We start from the raw sequence: 21,943 nt of genomic DNA on the forward strand, positions 1-21,943 counted from the left end.
TTTAATTTTTTGCTGCAGAATTCCCCCACAAGTAGTTAATGTAACATTTGCTTCTTTTAATCGGACGGCAAGGTCATTATAAATTCACATTTAAAAGGGAAAGAGCTATGAGAACAAATTTATATTTTGTGGCAAAGTAAGTAATTAGCATTCCCTATTCAGATGAATTAGGTTTATGTGCGTTAACATGGATGCCTAATGAATGCAAATATGCCTAGAAAGTTCTATATCTTTTTGTCTCTAGTTTTGAAGCTCTACAATCTAGCCTCTTAATTTAAATAGATATAAAATGCTTAAATAGATGAGATTGTGTAAATTAAGTATTGGAAATGGATCAGTTACTTTTAACAAAGCAACATTTTATTCAGAATAGGCAAAAGAGCTAATATTTAATTTTCTCTCATCTGACACTTTCATATCATCCCAGGCGGTGCTCTGCCTGTTGTGAAAGTTAAAGCTACTTACAGTATTGCTCTGATCCTGTTGCGCTTTGCAGAAAGTTAATTAATAAAAAACGCCTCCAAGAAACCCTGACTGTTTTTGTAAGGCTCTGGATATGGAGAAAACTTGCAAACATAGATTATGGGCTTGTTCTCCTACTGAAACTTATGAAGCCTATATGCGCTCAGAAGGGCTGTCATACAAGTGAAGACACTGGAAGAACTTTGGCTAATTTATGTCCAAAGTTGTATCCTCTGCTACCAGACAAAAGCAATAAACAGCATTATTCCTAATACTTGTACCATTCCAGGGAAAAAAGGATATGTTAAGGATATAGTTTATCACAGTATGAATGTTTATATTTTTCTTTTGTCAATAGGCACCACTGAAAGTTGAAAGCTGCTAAACTTATATTCTTTCTGGTATCTTAACAATTGCTCACATCCAGTTTTCTCTTAGCATTTTAGGAGAGGATGGGCTGCATGCTACTAATGTGGAAAAATTGGCATTAGAGAGGGAAAATAGTTCTGTGGATAAGGCACTAAATTGGGACTCAGTAAATTCGGGTTCTGTCATGGTGCCCCAGATTTCCTTAAACAAGTCACTTAATTGCCCTGTGACTTGGCTTCCCATCTGTAAAATGGGAGCAGTACTCTGCTTTGCATAGGTGGCGTGAGGATAAATTCATTTATATATTCAAGTGCTTAAATACTATTGTGTTGCGTGCCATAGAACACTATGTACATTTTTTTTGTAAGGGCTTGATCCTATAAGTTGATTAAAACCAAATGTATGCTTAGGTGCTTTGCTGGATTGGGAGTGTAGTGTTCAGCATCTTTCATTAATCTGTACATTAATGTTTTTTTTCCTTTTTAAATATCCTTATCAGATTTTCATGGATCTCAATAGTGCCAGCACTGTTGTTCTGCAGGTCTTGACCCAAGCCACCAGTCAAGATAGTGCTGTGCTGAAACCAGCTGAGGAACAGTTGAAGCAGTGGGAGATACAGCCGGGTTTTTATTCAGTCTTGTTGGTAAGCTGGAGTGAAAAGTGCTGTTCATTACATGTTCCACTATATATGGCTAAGTTTTGAAGAGGTGGGCAGGACACTTATTTATGCTTGGAGGAAGTACCATATATACTCTATCATAAGCTGGTTAGTTTATAAGCCAACCCCCCTCCCCCGCCATGATGGATAAGTAAAAATGGAAAATTTTTATGACCCATTCATAAGCCGACCCTGTAATTAAGGGGTCAGCAAACTTTGGCTCTCAGGCCATCAAGATAAGCTGCTGGCGGGCCGAGATGATTTGTTTACCTCGAGCGTCCACAGGTATGGAGGTAAACCTAAGTAAACAAAGTGTCCTGCACCAGCTGCTTACCCTGATGGGCTGGGACAGCAACTGGTGGGGAAGTTTTTTTGGGGGGGGAGAAGTTGGGAGTCAGGGGAGTAACCCCTGTGACCACCTCCCACATTTCTCCATCCCTAGCCCGGGACCCCCACACTCTCCCCATCCCATCCCTTCCCACATTATCTGGGGAGGGCCAGGGGAGGATGTCTCTGGCCTGGCCGCAGCATGCTCCGGCGGGCGGGGCCGGGCGGCGCGGCCGCAGCGTGCTCCGGTGGGCGGGTTCCGGAGCTGCAGCTGCTTTGGAGGTTGTGGGGAGAGCAGCGTGGCCAGAAGCAGAGAGGCCCCGCCTCTTCCCTTCTGGCTCTGCTGGCTGTGCTGCCTCTCCTTGCTCCCTTTGTTGTGGAGAGGCGCTGTGTCCCACCTCTCCCTCTCTATAACCGTTCATAAGCTGACCCTCTTCTCTAGTGCTTCCCTTTTTTACTAAAAAAATTTGGCTTATGAACAAGTATATACTGTAAGTCTTAATCTTGCTTCTGTAATAGTCTGAGAATGGTTTTCTCCTATCAGTGGTAGCAAATAAACTATTTTCAACACTGGTTCAGGAGTACTTGTTGCTAGTAACATGCCATCTGTGACAAGTCAAGTTTTTAATGTAGTTAGGTCTTCAGTGACTAGGTACTTGTCTTTTGCTTTAGTGAGTCATATCTTAATCACAAAGAGAGGGGAATGTAGTACTCTAAACTTCCACATGTTTGGTTTTTTTTAGAAGAGTTGATGTGGTATTTAAATGTCTGCATAAAAATACTCTTATTAAAAACAGGAGGCAAATCAATTGCTATATGTCAGACTATTATAGTAAAATATGACTGTGGGCCAAATCATAACATCTGCATGGAAAGGAAGAGGATGGGGAAAGTAAATTTCATCTTGCAGTTTCCTTGGAATCATCCCATGAGGGGTGTGTGTGGTTTGCCTCTTGTGGAGTGCTGGGTGAGCATGGCCCTTCAAACCAGGTGCTGTCATGATATCCGCAGGGCTTTCCCACAGATCTTACTATATTTGAGGAGGGCTGAAATGTTTGCTTGGAGGCCCAGAAGACTCTGCGTTACTCCTAATGTTTCCACTTCCCCTCTCCCAAAATAGCAGTAAGGTTCTTCAGGAACCATTATGACAGCAGTCCCAAACTTCTCCTCCCCACCGTTATAAGGGGATCAATTTGTGGAAGGTCTTAGAGAGGGTCAGCACTATGTTACCTGAGGAAATCTCTGCAGATTTGAAGGGGAATAAGTGAGATAATAAGTGCTGAATAACAGTCTTCTCGCTCTGCCTCTCTTGTCTAGCCACACTCCCTGAAACTGCAGAGCCCTAAACTTGTGGAAATCTGGTTGGAATTGAGGGTGAGGAAGGTGATACTTAAACTCAACAATTCCCCACTCCTCACACCCTTGTGACAGAAATTGGTCCATTTCTATAGTTTTTCATCCCCTGTGTATGGAAAAATAGAAGTTGAGCTAGCCCTGTTTTTATTCTATAAGACAAGAATATTTAATTAAAATGTTTCAATAGCAGTCATTTTAAACTATGGTGATCTCCTTTTTACAATTTTGTTTTCATTGAATGTTTTCTATTGTTTCTAAAACTTATAAACTTAAAGGGGGTTTTATGTCTTTGCACAACACATTGGACCCATTAATGGTAAAGCACATTTTCAACAGAATATTTTTCGTTTGGTGAAAAAGATCAGCAATGATAAAAGAACTGTTTCATTTGACAGTAATGCAGCCAGAGCACATTGCACTTCTTTGGTTAGGGATCTGATGTATTTTTGTGCATTGCAAAATCAGAAGCTTCTTAAAGATGCCCATGTATCTCTTTTGTCTCCTGGCATAAAGTTGACATTGTTTAATTCCCCAACAGCTCTCTTGTACCAACAATTACCTTCTCCAAGATACTGTCTTTAAAGTTAATCTTTTAATTACTTCTGCGCCAAAACATTAAAAATTCTGCATATTTTATTTGTCAAAATAACACAATATAATCACACCAGTTTCAATTATCTTGGGTTATTTATTTCAAAATACATGTCAGCAAGTATGTCTGTAACAATACAGACAACAAAAGAGATTCAGGAAATATATTTTCACAAATAGATTCATTACTAGGCATATTAATACAGAACTCTGAGTAATAATTCATATAAACTACAACACAGAACCGTATTTCCTGCACCCCTCAGAAGCAGTGCAAAGGATTGGAGGAGTCATCGGTAATGGAGGAGCTGAGGGAGAGGGAAGTAAATTGCTCGGAAGGAGCCTGGGTGTGAACTTGGAGGGTTGTTGGGTATGGGTGGGAAAAGTATGGAACAGGTTTTTTGGGGGGGCACGGAGGGGTTGTTAGGGAGCTTCCCCCATTCAGAGCCTGGCTGACCCCGAGCCTCTCCCATTCAGTCAGGCACATCTTCCCTGCCCCTGTGTGTTCCTGCACCCCCATGTGTCCTTGCACGCCCTGGCCGCATGTGTCCCTCCACCCCCACTCAGACACCCACTCCCCCCATCCCCATTTGGCCCTGCACCCCCTCCCCCATGTGGCTCTGTACCCCCTCCCCATGTGTCTCTGTGCCCCCAGCCAGTCACTCCCCTGTCCCTGTGTCCCTGTACCTCCTCCCCCGTCTCCATGTGTCTCTGTACCCCCACCCAACCACTCCCCTGGCCCTATGTGTCCCTGCACCCGCACCCGCACCCCCCCCCCGTTCTCATGTGTCTCTGTGCCCTCACCCAGCCATCTCCTCTCCCTATGTAGCTCTGCACCCCTCCCCCATCATCATGTGTCCCCGCATCTCCCTACCCCCTGCGGCCTTGTGCCTCCACTTCCATTCAGCCCCTGCCCCAGTCTGTCCTCTTCCATTAGCCCTTATGAGCTGCTATCTCCCCATAGCCTGTCTCCTGACCTGGCCTTTGGCGAAGAAGGCAGGCTCTTTCTCTTTCCTTGCTGGTGGGGATCTGCTGCTTTGTTCTGTTGCCACAGCGCTGTCTGGTGGATAAAAGGAGGAACTGCAGAAGTTATTTCCTGCTGGGAGCTGCTGCAGTTCTTACGCCACAGCACCATCTGTTGGGAAAAATGTGGAACTGCAGCAACAATTCGGCAGAAGCTTTTTTCTGCACAAAAAAATAAAAATATGCGGGTCTCAGTAATTATGCACACACGCAGTAGCGCAACATTCCCCCAGGAGTATTTTAATGGAAGTTTTTGTGGTGTTAAAACGATTTAGAAAATCACATATAGCTGTGGCTAAAAGGTATCTTAAACACATATTTTTCCTGTATTGGGTTGCCTCCATTGCTACACTTTACACGTCTGCTGCCTAGTATTGTCCTTTGCACATCCACCTTCATGGTGAGAATGAATTCTGAGGCCTGGAAGTGTAGCTTCAGACTCCTCCTCCTGAATGTCTTATGTATACAGTCTACTCCTGAGGGAATTCTGTGCTAAAGAATTAAAAATTCTGCACACAATATTTTAAAATTCTGCATACCTTATTTACACAATATCACACCAGTTTCAATTATTTTGGTAATTTATTTCAAATTATCTGTCAACAAATATGTCTGTAACAACACAGACAACAAAAAAGATTCAGGAAATGCTTTTTGACAAATAGATTCCTTACTAGTATATTAATACAAAACTTTGAGTAATAATTCATTTGAACTACAATACAGAAACATATTTCCTGCGCACTTCAGAAGTAGTGCAAAGGCTTGGGGCACTTTGGGTTAATGGAGGAGCTGAGGGAGAGGGAAGTAATTGCTGGGAAGGAGGTTGGGAGTGAACTTGGAGGGTTGTTGGGTATGGGTGGGAGAAGTATGGAACAGATTTTCTTTTTTTGTGGGGCAGCGGGGGAGATTGTTAGGGAGTTGGGGAGCCTCCCCCATGCAGACCCTGTCTGACCCCCTAGCCACTCCCATTCAGTTGAAAATATCTGCTCTTGTCTCTATGTGAGACTGCACCCCTTCGCCCCCGTCCCCATGTGTCCCTGCACCCCCACTCAGCCACCCCTGCAGTCCCCATGTGTCTCTTTACTCTCCTTTCCCCCATCCCCATGTGCTCCTGGAACCCCACTCAGCCTCTCTCCTCCCCCTGTCCTCATGTCACCCTGCAACCCCCCCCCCCCCCAAGTGTCCCTGCACTCCCAATACCATTCAGCTCCTGGCTCAATGCTGTCACCCCATTAGCTCCTGTTCCCCCACCCCAGTCTGTCCCCCCACTAGCTCTTCTGTTACCCTCCTATCCCCAGCAGCCCCATGTGTCCCATTCTGTACGTCCCCCCCCATATCCCATGCCTCCTCACCTGGCCCCGCGGTAGGGCACTGTGAGGAATGCAGCCTCTGCTCCCTGCCTCTGTGTGGCTGGCTGCTCCAGCGCGAGAGCCAGCTGCCTTCTGTTCTGGTGCCACAGCAGCCCCTGGTGGGTAAAAGGTGTAACTGTAGCCCCTCGCCAGCAGAATCTATTTTCTGTGGCGTAAAAAATACCTGCGGGGGGACATATATGAATAACATTGGGTATTATGAGATGATTACATCATTTTGAATTCTCTTATTCTTAAAAATTTCCACCATAAACCTTCTCCAATTAATATAAATTTTGGGATGTTTGTGTTTAACTCTAAAGTCATATTTATTTCAGTAGGAGAGTTCTGGGTCTCTGCTACTTTGTTATTAACCTTGTTTAGAATATAAATCACAACATTAAATTAACTATAATGTTATATCCATTCAGTATACTGTGTCCATATAGAGTAAAATATCCTGGGTGCTGTATAGCCCAGCTTCCATTTCGCTATATCCCTTTGTCATAACCACATGGATATAATATTCATTATTTATTGTATTGGAGAATTGGTCTGAAAACAACAAGATGCAATTCAATAAAGATAAGTGCAGAGTACTGCACTTAGGAAGGAGAAATCAAATGTACATCTACAAAATGGGGAATAACTGGTGAGTTGGTAGTACTGCTGAAAAGGATGTGTGGGTTATAGTAGATCACAAACTGAATATGAGTCAATAATGTGATGCAGTTGTGATAAAGGCTAATATTCTGGAGTGTATTAACAAGACTGTTATACATAAAACACAGGAGGTAATTGTTCTGCTGTGTTTGGCATTGGTGAGGCCTCAGCTGGAGTACTGTCTAATTCTGGGTACCACACTTTAGGAAAGATGCCAAAAAATCGGAGAGAGTCCAAAGGGGAGGAACAAAAATGATAAAAGGTTTAGAAAACCTGACATGTGAGAAAAGATTTAAAAAACTGAGCATGTTTAATCTTGAGGGGAAAAAAGACGCAGTGGGGACCTGATATGTCTTCAAATATGTTAAGGGCTGTTACAAAGAGGACGGTGATCAATTGTTTTCCACCTAAGGTATGACAAGAAGTAATGGGCTTAAGCTGCAGCAAGGGAGATTTAGGTTAGATACCAGGAAAAGTGTAGTTAAGCTCTGGAATAGGCTTCCAAGGGGAGCTGTGGAATTCCCATCATTGGTGATTTTTAAGAACAGGTGGGACAAACACTTGTCAGGGATGGTGTAGGTTTACTTGGTCCTGCCTCAGTGCTGGGGGCTGGTATTGATGACTTTTTGGGGTCCCCCCAGCCCTACATTCTATGATTAGACCATATACTAATCTTGTTCTTCTGCATCTGGACTATTTCTTCTGCTCTCATGTCTATCCTTTTGTCTTGATGCATCTTTGAGCTGCCCGGACTCTTTGATCTGACTGATTCCCAGTGATTTCGTTTTGACTTCTAGGACCAATGCCTTTGATCCCATTCAGATTGTTCTTGAGCTGATTCACCTATTCCCATGTCTATAAGTACCTGTTTACTTTGTTTTGGATCTGTCCTTCCGTTTAAATGACTGTCTAAATGGGAACCCCCATTTGTATCTTATATAGTTCTGTCTAAGAATTGTGGTCACCTGGTCACTCTTCACTTTGTAAGGGCTCTTTGAAAATTTGTATCAGCTGATTAACAATTGTCAATGGTTCAGATCTCTCCCTCAGTATTTTATCCTTGTCTTGATAATAGTGTAGACAGACAGTTACATCTCTATATCTGGAGCCTGCTGGGGGCCTGAAGACAAGGGATTTGTGAACCCTTCCAATTTGAATGAGATCTTTATTGCCCTCTTTTAATATGGCATGGAAAATATTGTCCAGTATGTCCACCCTCTGTCCTGCTTTCAGAGTCTTGGCTACCATAGACTCCAAATTATGGGAGAACTGAGGGAAGGGTTCTTTCTATCCTCACAGGGAGCATGAGGAGGCACAGGGCACACTGTGGACAGAGGGCCTCAGTGTACACTGCTCTTTAAAAGAATCCAGTCTCTAGGTATATATGAGCCTCATGTAGGAGAGTGGAAATCCACACGAACAACATCTTGGAGAACCGCTGTTACTGTATAGTAGGCAATGGCTCTTTCTGCCTTATTAGGGGAGGAAGGCCATCTGTCTGAATCAAAGTTAGAGGTTCCAATTATGTATAGATTAAAAATAAAAGGAACATGTATTATAGGTGGGGCTATTATCACTTGTTAAGGTTGACCAACACTTTCCATTATAATACTCTGTTTTCATTTGATTATAACTTTGTTAGACTTTACCATTTGGGCCAAAATTTTCCATGCTGGTTCTGTTTCTGGATGCATTTTTCTGGAAAACTTCAGCTAAAATATTGCAGCCATTTCTGAGAATGAAGCTAAGGAAAAGATAGGTTGCTCTGCTCGTAATTGAGGGCACCAGAAATAAATTTGAAAAGTCCTAGTGCCCCCATGCTTGGGGTAGGGTTTTGAAATTTTGGTAAGGGAGGTGGGCTTTTTCAGGGATATGGCTTTTAATTCCCTATGAAAATCTGTCCAAATTTGTTCACGTTTTAAACCTTTTAAATATCGCACTTAGTACATGCTCATTAGAGACTTCTTAGATTTTAGCTGCTAAATTCCCAAAGATTCTGACAAGGCTGGGCATGTTCCAGGCTGAGCAGAACTCTTCTTGCAATTGCAATTCTGGTCTGCTGTGGTTTCCTCTGAGTTGTCAGTGACCACCTGCTTGCTTGGCCCATGCAGCATATACAGGAGGAAGCTGATTTTCAGAGAGGACAAGAGCTGGACTTGCAAGAGGGTGGGTGTGGGAGAGTAAATTGAAAGGAGGAGTCTGGCAGGGAGACTGGGACTGTAGACTGGCAGGGGAGTAGTGAGGGGGAGACTGGGAGTTCGGGTTGGGAGAGACTGGGTCTGGAAGCTGAGGAGGGAAACTGGGATGCAGAGACTGGGAGCCAGTAAGTGCTTGTGACAGGTTGGGTCACAGAAACCCCCTTGGGACTGCAACCTGATGTACTGGGACAACCTCTGAGCCCGTTTTCCCTGCAACTTGGGACTTCAGTACCTTGCCTGGTTGTTCCAGACATGCTCGCCTGCTACAAACACAAACCCAGGTCTGAATCACGTCCCCCAAAAGCTGCTGGCTTAACTGAAAACAGCTTAAGAAGTGCTCCTGTCTCCAACACCCAGATACCCAGTTCCCAATGGGATCCAAACCCCAAATAAATCCGTTTTACTCTGTATAAAACTTATACAGGGTAAACTCATAAATTGTTCTCCCTCTATAACACTGATAGATATGCACAGCTGTTTGTTCCCCCAGGAATTAATTGCTTGCTCTGGGTTAATTTAATAAGTAAAAAGTGATTTTATTATATGTAAAAAGTAGGATTTAAGTGGTTCCAAGTAATGACAGACAGAACAAAGTGAATTACCAAGCAAAATAAAATAAAACACGCATGTGTAAGCCTAATACAGTAAGAAACTAAATGCAGGTAAATCTCACCCTCAGAGATGTTCCAATAAGCTTCTTTTACAGACTAGACTTCCTCCTAGTCTGGGTCGAGCAATCACTCACACCCCTGTAGTTACTGTCCTTTTTCCCAGTTTCTTTCAGGCATCTCTTTGGGGTGGAGAGGCTATCTTCTGAGCCAGTTGAAGACAAAATGGAGGGATTTCCAGGGGCTTATATAGTCTCTCTCTTGTGGGTGGAAACCCCTCTCTCTCCCCATGTAGAATCACAGCTACAAGATGGAGTTTTGGAGTGACATGGGCAAGTCACATGTCCATGCATGACTCAGTTCTCTACAGGCTGAGCCATTGCCCACATGTTAACACGAACGTTTCCAGGAAAGCTCAGATGTGGATTGGCATCTATCAAGATCCAATGTTAGCCAAGTACTTCCATTTACTTGAATAACCCCTTCACACTACGTTGACTAAATCTGCGTTAGGTGCTTTCTACAGCAAATACTTTAAATACAAGCATAGAGCCAATGCTCATAACTTCAGATATAAAAATGATACATGCATACAAATAGGATGAATACATGCAGAAGAACATAACCTTTGCAAAGATATGTTACATGGCATATCTAGCATAAAACATATTCCAGTTATATCATATTTATACTTATAAGCATATTTCTATAAAGCATTATGGGGTGCAACGTCACAGTGTTGTTGGGGAGAGACTGGGATCAGATGAGGTGCTTGGGTGGGCGAGGGCTGGGATTGGTTGGACAAGGAGACTAGGTATTGTGCAACTGAACGGCAGGCAATTGAATTCTGTCTACGACTATTGTTTTGTGTTCCTGCAGGATTTAACCCACGGTCAGTTGTTAGCCAGCAATACAATAACCACCAAACCTGCAGATAGCTAGATATAGATATATATAAAACACACACACACACAAGATATATATATAAAACACACACACACAGATTTATACAAATGCCTTCCATGTTCTTCACGCCAACAGTACATATTACTTTTCTGGATTCATTTGTTTAATTCCTCGAGTCAAAGCAAAAATACTTAGAGGGTGATGAATCAAAAATGCCCATTTTTTGTTGTTTAAATCAGTTGATCTATGTAGGTTCTTATACTGCCTCCCTCACCATGCTCTGAGTATTGGATGGCAAGATAAGATAATCTGGGAAGGTTGTTGCATCCTCAGAGGCATCACTTAGAGGTCTAATCTTCAGGTTTGACTTATCTAGACTCCAAGGAATAAGAAAAATTCAAATCCAGCTAGCCTTAGCCTATTATTTTCCCATGATGTAACTAAATGGAGTTCAATCAATTTACTGTATTGAAGGTTCTTCTGGATGAGATCTTACAAACACAGGTCTAATTTGCTGTGTATGTACATTAAAGATGACATGGGGAAAAATGTATCGCTCATTATGATGATTGGAAGAAAGGGGAAGTCTTAACTTTGGGAGACTTGTGGACCAGACCAAGAAGTAAATAACGTTTTAACTTTTTTTCTTTACAGAATATCTTTACAAATCATACTCTGGATGTAAATGTAAGGTGGTTAGCTGTGCTGTACTTTAAAAATGGAATTGACCGCTATTGGAGGCGTGTAGCACCACAGTAAGTTGTATGTTTCCTTTGTTTACATGTTAGAGTAGATTTTGTTAGAGTTTCACCACTGTTTAAAAAAAATATATATATAACTGATAGGAGGGAAGAAATGTGCCTGGAAGTTATAGATAAGACAACTGGAAGGGACGTGAAAAAGCCAAATAACTCATTAATGAACTAGTTTATTCATACTTTGGCACTTACAATTTGGTCTGTGTTGTGTTTCTTTTAAGGACTGTGTTACCCAGTCTAGTCATGTTTACTAGATTTTTGTGGTAGGCACTGAACAGTGGCTATCTGAAAGTCTTAGTAATGACAGTCATTTGAAAACATTAAAGGCTCTTTTGGATATTTTATGGTTACTCTTATACTCTTTGTCTAGAACTTGTACTGTAGGTGTATGTGTCAGATTTACAATCGATGTAGGAAATTAGAGATCAGGGAGATGTCTCGAAATCTATGACCTACGCCCTTTCTGTTCCAATTTTGGGTCATTCTGATGATGTGGAAATTCACAATTAAGGTTCCACAAATAAACTTAAATTTCACCATTATTCTTGTCTACTAAACCATATACCTAAAATTTACCTGGGGTTGCTATCATAATATAATATGAAACCATGTATAACTATATATGTCTTACAGGATAGTTTCTTTTTAGGCGTAGATGCGAGTACAGATTTTTTTAGGACTCCCAGCACTATATCAGGAGTTAAATAAGGGAGGCATTTTGGGGTCCTGATCCAGTAGCTCTCCTATACAGTACAGTAATCTGTACAATAAGCTTCCAGGATTGTCACACATTATGTCACACTGAAGCCTACAATATCTGTTGAATAAGTGTGAAGTGAGGGAAACAGCTATGAGCGTGGTTGAGAGCTCTTTTTGTCCCGAATATCACCAGAGTCGATCATCACCGAGATGCATGGTCTGTTACTGTTCTGTTTTTAAGTTCTCAGCCATTTTGACATTGAGTCTTGGGCCATTGTGATGTCAGAGGTAACTCAACCAATCACCACCCTTTCTCTACACCTAATTTGCACATAGCAGTGTCATTGATTATAGGAGGGGGACTTCACAGGTGGTGGATCACTTGGCCCAGCTGCCTCACCTGTGTGACAACATGGGCTTGTAGCTGCTAGTACTACTTCTACTACTAATAGTGGGATATTATAGTCACAATATAGTTTGAATAGTAGATAATGTAGGCTGGATTCTCAAGCCCGATCTTTCTGGAATTGGCTGTTCTGAACCAGTTGGTGAAGATGTGGCAGCATTTTTGTATTTTCCTTGCTGTATCTAAGGTGGCTAATAGGAATGCCTTTTGCACAGGGACTACATAAACTGTTCTTCTGGACAAGAATAGTGATGGACACTGTGACCATGTTCAAGATCATTTGTTGTTTGCATTGTGTTAGAAATTTGAGAATGAAGAACGTCGCCTCACTGTGCTGTCCAAACATATACAGAGAGATGGTTTCCACCTCATAGAGATTACAAGCTAGGTTAAGAGAAGATGCAGCTGTTGGGGGGAGGGAGGCAATTTTATGTAGCTGTGCAGTGTACAAGACCTTAAAAGTTCATAATACAACACCCAATGACTATATAATTGAACTGCTAGGGTATTCTTAAATGCATATTCTTATCGGCCTGCATTGCTGACATCTTACATTTGGAATTGCCAATCTTTCAGGGCCAAATACCAGTTTGAGTGAGGAGGAAGGCGCATACCTTTGAGATTTCTTTTCACAGAGAGATAATGCTGCTTTGGTTTACACCAATGGTTCTTATTAAATAAGGAGCACTGGTCAACAAGTGGAAACCTACTGTGGCAAGAGGTTTATATTTATAGTATATTTTCATTTTTATCTGCCAGTCTTTATCTTAGTGGTAAAATCCATTGTCTTCTCCTGGGAAAAGTAAATTGGCTGCAAGTTGAATTGTTTGCGTGTGACTCCATGTTAAATTTGCTACTAGATTTCCATTATAAGCCCTATTTTGATCTCATTTCTAACTTCCTCTGGAAACTTCTTACATATTTCAAGGGAGATTTTTTTTTTTTAGAAAACTCCCTATTAGTCAGGGAAGGTGTTTCAGAGAGAAATGTCTGAAACATGCTATTTTAGGGTGTAAAAGCAGTTCAGTTTATTAACTTTAATTTTATGCTGTTCATCTTTCGTTTGAGAACCAGCCCATTTGAATATTTCTGGACTGATCAAGTGGTTCATTTTGGATTGTTTGCTATCAGCTTTGAACCATTCTAAAGTCTGTGAGCTCTATGCTAAATTTATGAAGGGTACAGTTCTTGCCATGAGGTGCTTTAAGAAGTCTACAAGAGTAGCTTTAAAAAAATCTTTTTATATAGCAAAAAGGATATCAAGATATGTTAATTAACACATCCGTCATCTAGGATGCCATCTTATTTACATATTTGTGGAGAGTCAATAAGAAACACCAATTATTGCTCACCACAAATTATTTAAATAAATTAATAATCTTGGGTCTGTGCTTGGGCTTTGTGGGAACTCCCATAAATCTAAATTTCTATTCTATTGATTCTACCAGAGCTAGCTCCACGCTGTTCCTGCTGAGGTAACTGGAACACTGAAAATAACCTTCGCTTCTTTTCTTACTTGCAACAAACTACTAAAACAGGAAAAGAATAAGAAATTACATAACCATAACTTCTTTGCAGAGGAAGGCAGCTGAGTGGTATGCAATTAAAATACATATTGCCGCAGAGCATCAACTACAACACCAGTTTTCTAAAGATATCGTTCTTAAAGGGTTCTCAGACAAAGCTCCAGGAATCTCTGCTGCGCGCTCTCAAAAAAATGTAACAGGTAGTAAGACTGACTAAGGCATGTTTGCTTTGTGAATAGATTAAGAATAACAATATTCTATATATTTGTACACGCAACTATTTTTAATAATGGCCTTTTGGAGGAAGTAACCATAATCATCTTGTGTTGGAGGTGAAGAGAATGGGAGACCTGCTGGGGCCACAGGGAAGACAACAGCCCCTATTTTATAGTTGAAGAGTTTTCTGGAAAATGAGAAGGTGACTCACTGAACTTCGTTAGGCCCCTCCACTCTTCCCCAGGTCTGGGGAAAAGGACTTGGACATACCAAGAACTAATGTATGTTCACACCAGGGCTGACTATAACATCTTTTCTTCCAGTTGCTGATCTAAGCAATACTAGTTCTAGCTGCTAGACTGGGTAATGGGCTTCCTCTAAAGCAGATTTAATTGTTTGTACAGCACCTGGATATATTGCAAGCATAGTAGTCCAGCTGCTTAAGCTTGATAAGTATGTACTTACATGTCTTTTTTGCAGCACTTCATATCCCCTATTCTAGGAGAGATTGTGATTTCTCCTTTTCCTTTTGTCTGGCATATACTTACTTTGACAATGTTGTCTCTCTAGCAGTGTCATCACTTCTCTTCCTGACATAGGCACAGCATAGCATTTGGGCCTCTCAAGAACACAGAAGGTACCACCTAGCTTCTACTTGACATGGAGGCTTACAGCTGCCTCCCCATGGCTTCCTGTGGGCTGTTCAGCAGCCTAGAATTACTCCAGAGGGAATTCTGAGCCAAAAAATAAAAATTACATGCACAATATTTTAAAATTCTGCAAATTTTATTTGGCAATAAATAAATGTGGCTCCAGCATGGCAGTGGGGAGTATAGGCCACTAGATGAATTGAGGTGGGAGATCACCCTGAAGCCCCCACCTCCCCGGTACAGGGACTCGGCAGTGAGGCTGCATCTGACCCTGACACAGTGCAAGGGCTGGGCCTGCTCCAGAAACAACCTGGGGCCCTGCCCCGCTTTGGCAGGTGCACCAGGTGTAGGTGGGCAGGCTCAGCCCAGCAGGATCCAAGTGTGGAGGGGCTTAGTGTGGGGGATCCAGGTATGGGGCGAGAGGGTTCTGTGTGGGGCAGTCTGGGTGTGGGAGATCTAGATGCACAGGGGCTCATTGGGGGTTCTGGGTGCAGGGGCATTGGGACTCTGCAGGGGGTCCAGGTGAAGGTGGTTGGGGCTCAGCGGGATGTGTGTGTGGGGAGATGGGGATCTGGGTGTGTGGGGCTCGGTGTGGGGGTCTGGGTGTTGGAGGAGTGGGGCTTGATGGGGTGGGGGTCCAGGTGCAGCTGGTTGGGGCTCAGTGGGGTGGGGTCATAGGGGGTTCCAGGTGTAGGGGGGATAGGGCTTGTCAGGGTGAGGGGTCGATGGGCCTGCTTAATGGAAGAGCCCTAGCTGCTGCCAGGGGAATTCCCCTATCCCTTTTTCTTCCCCATTTCATCCTTCTCTGCCCCATTCCCCTCCCGTCACTCCCACATTCCCCGCCCCCTGCCCTATTCCACCACCCCTTCCTTCCCCACTGCCTTTTCCCCCCGTCCCATCAGCCACCTTCCCTCATTTCCCCAGCCCCACCGCAGGCACTCACTGTTGCACAGAAAACAGGAAGGCTGCTACTACACAGAAGGGGATCACAACTGGCACTAGGACCCAGGAGGCAGTGTTCAGCTGCAGAGTCAGCACAGCTGAGATTCAGCCTCCTTCAGCTGAGCAGCTCTGCCCTTGCAGAAATGAGAGGGAGGGTAGTGGCACATAACCCCTTGTGCCCCCCCCATACCTCGCCTCTGTTTGGGGCCCCCCGAACTGCACCCATATTTTCTGCAGGGAAGCACAGGAATTCTGGTTGGGGGTGGGGCGTTTTCTGAGGGCACGCAGTCCCACAGAATTCCCCCAGGAGTATCAACGTCTGTAGTGCTGAATGCTATGGCCACTTCTCCCTCCTGCTACAAAAAAACACCCATGCCAGGGGCTGAAAAAGAGCAGGGGTTATTGCCCAGGCTGCTATGGCCTCTTTACAGCTCCCTGTTTGTCGCTGGAATTGGGCAGGGGCTATAATCTCGCCAGTTGTCTCTAGGATTCTATCTGTTACACATTCAACACCTCCTTAAGTTGGTGCTTTTCCTGCTCCTTGCTTTTTTCTCTGGGGGAAGTTTTTAAAAGCTGTCTTCTTTTCTGAGCTTGTGTTCCTTTGCTGCACTGTTTTTCTTGCTATTGTGGATTGCTTTTCACTTGGTTCTTGTATATTTGGTGCCCCTCAATTAGGTTATTGTGGTAGCAACTTGAATAATGATCTCTTACACCAAATTTATGCTTGGATTTGTGAGTGCTCAGGATAATTTGTCTTTCATCCTGGATTTCTGGTTTAGAAATAGTAACAGTTTATTAAAATGGTTCCAAAGAGAAATGACAAAAGAAAATATTTATTTGAATGTGAATGTCTGTTTTTCCTCTTTCCACACTTCATAACAGAGCAAGAGCAAGTCCCCCTCTTCCTCCCCTCCAGTCAAAAGAAAGAAAGTGTTTAATTGTCCAAACCTTAATGATTTCAGTACCTCTGATGCCAACTCCTATCTTTCTGACTTCCAACTGAAGCAATTTAATAGTGTTGCCTGTCCTAGCTTTTCAGTCCATGAATTTTAGCACTGAAATGAAGTTAATTTAGCAAATGGTACTACAGTCACTTTCTCTGTTAAATAATTATTTTCTCTGTTAAATAATTATATTACAACTTAAAATATTAAGGGAAGATCACAATCTCTCTCGGTTTTTGACTCTCCAGCAAGTCTTTTGCAGTGGGCTCAACATAATATGAATGGGCAATTCCCATCCAGCAGATGTCACTGTTGCATCACATGAGCTGCTTATCAATTCAGAAAAAAGTGTTCTGTAAACATGAGTTTCTTGTTTTTAAAGTGTCTTGAGACATTTTATTACATGTAATTATTAATGAGCATATTTTTGCTTTTTTCTTCTCTTGTGCACTTGACAGTTCTTAGAAAGATCAATACGTTCAGAATAAACCTCAGATACGTAACTTGTGCACAAATCAATTTTTCAAGTGCTTTTCAGCACTTTGCCACATTTGCTTATCAGAAGATATTTGTGTCTGAAAATTTTTCTCCTGAATAGTCCATCTTCTCCTACTTGATCCTGTAGTAGAACCCTAATTCTAAATCTTTCACATTGTGGTTTTTATATGAAGGATGAGTTGGGTGTATATATTTAACAGATATGACTATTGTGGGATTGAGTGGAAAGAAAATTTGGCATATGGGATGAGTTCCTGTTAAATAACACACAAACTAAATGAAAAAGTATGCAGAAAATTAGCAATTCAGTTGTTTTTTTAATGCTTTCTGTTTTTCCCAAGAGTATCCTGTTGTAAATAGTTACTTTTACAATCAAGATTAAATTTCTTAATTGTAAGCACAGTAGCTTACAAATATCAGAAAATGTTACTCAGAAGTATAGGCTTTTGTGATTGGCTATTTTTTAAGACGTACTTGATATGTCTAACTCAGTGGTCCTCAAACTTCATTGCACCGCAGCCCCCTTCTGACAACAAAATTACTACATGACCCCGGGGAGGAGTAGGGGTGGGGCGGGGGAGAGAAGGGTGCAATGGAGCCCGGATACTGAGCCCCGTCGTCCAGGGATGGGGTGGAGCTCAGGCTTCAGCTTCACCTCCAGGTCCCAGCAAGTCAAAAGCTGGCCCTTTTGACCCCATTAAAATGGAGTTGCGATCCGCTTTGGGGTCCTGACCCACAATTTGAGAACTGTTGGTCTAACGAAATAAAATTATGGTAATGTCTGTTTTTTTAAATGGAATCTGGATACTTCAGATCAATAATTGGAATTACTGTTTCCTGAACATATTTTCCACTTTTATAGAGCTATTCAAAAACAGTAGGGTAAAATTTTGAAAAGCATCCACGTCCCATTTCCAAAAAGATACATAAGCATCTAAGTCTCATTGCAAGTCAATTGGACTTAGGCTCCTAAGTGCTTAAATTCATTTTGAAAATGAGACTTAAAGCACTTTTGAAAATTTACCCATGTACTATAAATTTGTCTAAGTTAATCTGGGGAGTAGGAAAGAGGAGAGTATATGTGATGTAGCTGGAAAGGAACGTCACTGAAAACTAGGAAAATTGCTATAAATGTTTGATGTAAGACCACATCTCATTTTGTTCTGTATTGTATTGACTTAGACCTTTAAGGCTCGTCTAGACTAGGCTAAAAGGTATGTTTTTAAGATAACATATTTTAAACAATAGGGAACTTAGTAGTATTTGCTGGGAGAACTGAAACCTAGAAGGGAATCAGTCTGGCTAGTGTCTGGTACGTTTTTCTCTGTTGCTTGAGAAAACTATGAAAAGGAATGTAGATTCTGGAACTGTCAGCAAACTCAGGAAGATAACACTGGTTCATTTAACATTTGTAAGTGTCTCTCTGTAGCCATAAAGGCTTGATAGAAATGATTTAGGTGAAAGCTTACATTCTGCTGAAAATTATCATTTAGGTCCTTTGCTAGAGATCTTTCCATGTGCCAACAGTTAATGTGTGAGGTTTTTTTTTCTTTCAGGCACTGTATAATCTGTAAATCCTGATAAAGTGTTTTAAAAATTCCTTATTTTGAATGCACAATATGCCATTGTCTAACAATTTTTTCATTCAGACGTCTCTAAAAAAGATATATAACTACAGTCGTATGCAATATGGTATGTTACAGGAGTGAGAAATGGTTAAATTATATAGTAATAGATAGACTCAAATTGTATAAGAAGTTACATTAAATAAATGTGAAAGGAAAGCTTAAAACTATATTTGCATAAAAGTTGACTTCCCTAATCTGTTTTTCTAGTATGTTATTGCTATATATATGAAGAATTTTCACTCAAATGCTGCCTCTTCTAAAGGACCCTCAGTTTTCCAATATAGCAATATGTTTTCATGGCAGTAAACTGTGAAAGATGTTTCTGGACTTAGCAAAAACCTTTCTTATTATTGACCTAATGGTATAAGAAAGCATTCTAAAAGTGCCACATTTGGAATGAAAAATTTGGGCTATGATATACTGTCAGCATTTGCACATCAGCAAAAGTCCAAAATAAGTGGCTACTAGAGTTCTCTCTTCACCGTAACCCTCAAGGCAGCTTCCCCTGGTGCCCGGCGGAAAATGGGGTGGCGTGAAGCCCCAAGCAGCTTACGGTGCCTTCTGCGCTCCCAGCAGGGAACAGGGAGCAGAGGTGGGAGGGCGGCCTGCTGAGATCCTGCTGGCAGCCTGTAGGGCAGCCAGGCTCCCAGCAGGGAGCTGCCAGTGGAGCTGAGAAACCGGGCTCTCATCTCTCCACACTGGCCCTCATAGGTCTGTGGAAGTGCTCCACTGACCCATGGAGGGTAGTGTGGACATGTACCACCACAGTAATTACTGCGGTGGCTGTAAGTCAACCTAATATAGGTCGACTTACATTTCTAGTGTAGACCTACCCTCAGCCATTCCTGTATCTTCCTTCTAGGATTTTCTTAAATCGTTCCTTCAGTTTTGGGAATTATTCTATGATAAAACTGAATTTTTATGAAAAATATTTTCATTTGCATTTTCAGTTCAGTAGTTGTTGGATGACAAATGTTGTTTGTTGAACTGCAGTTACCAAGATCTATTATGTGATTCAAAAGGCTACTCCTGAGGGAATTCTGTGTCAAAAAAATTAAAATTTTGGTACAAAAAGAATAAAAATTCTGCACACAATATTTTAAAAAATCTGCATATTTTATTTGTCAATAAATAAATGTGGAGGCTCCAGGATGGCAGAGCGGAGCACAGGCCACTGGCTGCACAGAGGTGGGAGCCCACCCTGCAGTCCTCCCTCACACCCCGGGACATGGGCTGGCGGTGAGGCTGCATATGACCCGGATACAGCACAAGTGCCTGGCCTGCCCCAGAAATACCCTGGGGCCTGCCCCTCTGTGCCAGATGCACCAAGATATCAATTGAGAGGGCCAGAGTCTCACACGTACGCCCAACACTGGCCCCCAATCCAGGTGTGGAGGCAAGCAGGCTCAGCGCAGCAGGATCCAAATGTGGAGGGGTTTAGTGTGTGGAGTGAAAAGGTTCTGTGTGGGGCAATCTGGATGCGGGCAGCTTGGGAAGGGGTGTGTGGGGGATCTGGATGCACAGGGGCTTGTGTGGGGATTCTGGGGGAATAGGACTCTGGGAGAGGTCCAGGTGAAGGTGATTGGAGCTTAGCTGGGTGTGGGGGGATTTGAGTGTAGGGCAAATAGGGCTTGGTGGTGGGGTCTGGGTGCTGGGGGAGTGGGGCTTGGTGGGGTGGGGGTGTGGGTGCAGCTGGTTGGGGCTCAGTGGGATGGGGGTGTTGGGTTGGGTAAGGGGGGCTCATCTGGGTGGTCCAGGTGGGAGTTCCAATATGGGGGGCTCAGTGGGGGGTTGGTCTGGGTGCAGGGGTGGAGATCCAGATGCAGGGTTGGTGGAGCTTGGCGGGGAGGAGGGCGTGGTCTGGATGCAGAGAGGCTCTGGATGCACGGGGTGAGGCTCATCGGGGTGGGGGTTTGGGTGCAGGGGGATCTGAGCATGAGGGGGGGTCCAGATGCATAGGGGTTAGAAGTATGGAGCAGCTCCCTGTACAGTGACTCCTCCCCCCGTCGCTGAGCACGATATGAGCAGGAAGCGGGGAATTGGGGGAGTGCATAGGCAGGGAGATTTCTGGGTGTGGGTCTGACCTGGCATTGACCCTGACACTCCTTACAGGGGAAGAGGGAATTCCATTCTCCCTGTCCCCTGCCCAGCTGGGACTAGCAGCTGAGCCTGCCATTGGCTGTGGCATCACCAGCCCTACCCCCCTGTGGTGATTTAACTCTCTGCTGGCTGCTTCAGGCGCCTGAAACAATGTACCAGCAGTGCTGGGGAAGGGCACGTGACTGCTCTTGCGGCTTCCTTTTACTTCCCCGTTAGAAGTCATTTTTCTGCAGGGAAGCAAAGAAATCTTTGGGGGACATGTATTCTGCACGTGTGCAGTGGCACAGAATTCCCACAGGAGTAGAAGGCTGTGGGATTAATGTTTGAGTTCATACCTTATGCTAACTTTCATGGGCAAGAGCTGGAAATTTGGTAGAGGCATGAGACTTAAACGCTGGAAATCACTCGGCATGTTCTTCAGCAGTTCTCTAGTTCACGGGTTCTCAAACTGGGGATCCCTTAGGGGGTTGCGAGGTTATTACAGGGGGGTTGCGAGCTGTCAGCCTTCATCCCAAACCCCGCTTTGTCTCCAGCATTTATAATGGTGTTAAATATCTAAAAAAGTGGTTTTAATTTATAAGGGGGGGTCGCACTCAGAGGTTTGCTATGTGAAAGGGGTCACTAGTACAAAAGTTTGAGAACCATGGCTCTAGTTGGTGCCTATGCTGATTCTGGAGAGAAGTGTTCAGTTTTTGGCTGGGAGAGGGAGACTCAACATGTTGGTGATGGGTGGGGAATGTAACGGGTTCAAATGTGAGAGTTTGCGGGAGATCGTGTAGGTGATGTAATGCCTTAGAACAAGACAGAAGTATCCTTAAGGACAAAATGTCAGAATGTTTGAAATGTTGAATTTCTAATTTTTGATTAGCTATATATTTATCATACTTGGAGTGGTAGTGATATGTGTATTAAAGTTGCATAACCCTTCCCATTGTAATCCTTTGTTTTCAGTTGGTTCTTACTTTTGTTGGTTGTGTATTAATTAAATTGAAATTACTTCAGAATTCCCAGTTAACACTCTGTGGTTTGACAAGTTCTTGTCCCATGATAAGGCCTGGACTTA

At 43.0% G+C, this 21,943-nt stretch overlaps 1 protein-coding gene across 1 annotated transcript in view; it reads left to right on the forward strand.

The window, feature by feature from the left end:
* Window positions 1-21,943, forward strand: part of IPO11 (importin 11) — a 299,402-nt gene that overhangs the window by 9,117 nt on the left and 268,342 nt on the right. The window contains exons 3-4 of the mRNA XM_074952611.1: window positions 1,331-1,474; window positions 11,168-11,268. Coding sequence (XP_074808712.1) covers window positions 1,337-1,474; window positions 11,168-11,268 — 239 coding nt within the window. The 5' untranslated portion in view covers window positions 1,331-1,336. The remainder of the gene's footprint in view (window positions 1-1,330; window positions 1,475-11,167; window positions 11,269-21,943) is intronic.

The sequence above is a fragment of the Natator depressus genome, chromosome 5 (genome assembly GCF_965152275.1).
Source record: "Natator depressus isolate rNatDep1 chromosome 5, rNatDep2.hap1, whole genome shotgun sequence".
NCBI classification, from domain to species: Eukaryota; Metazoa; Chordata; order Testudines; family Cheloniidae; genus Natator; species Natator depressus.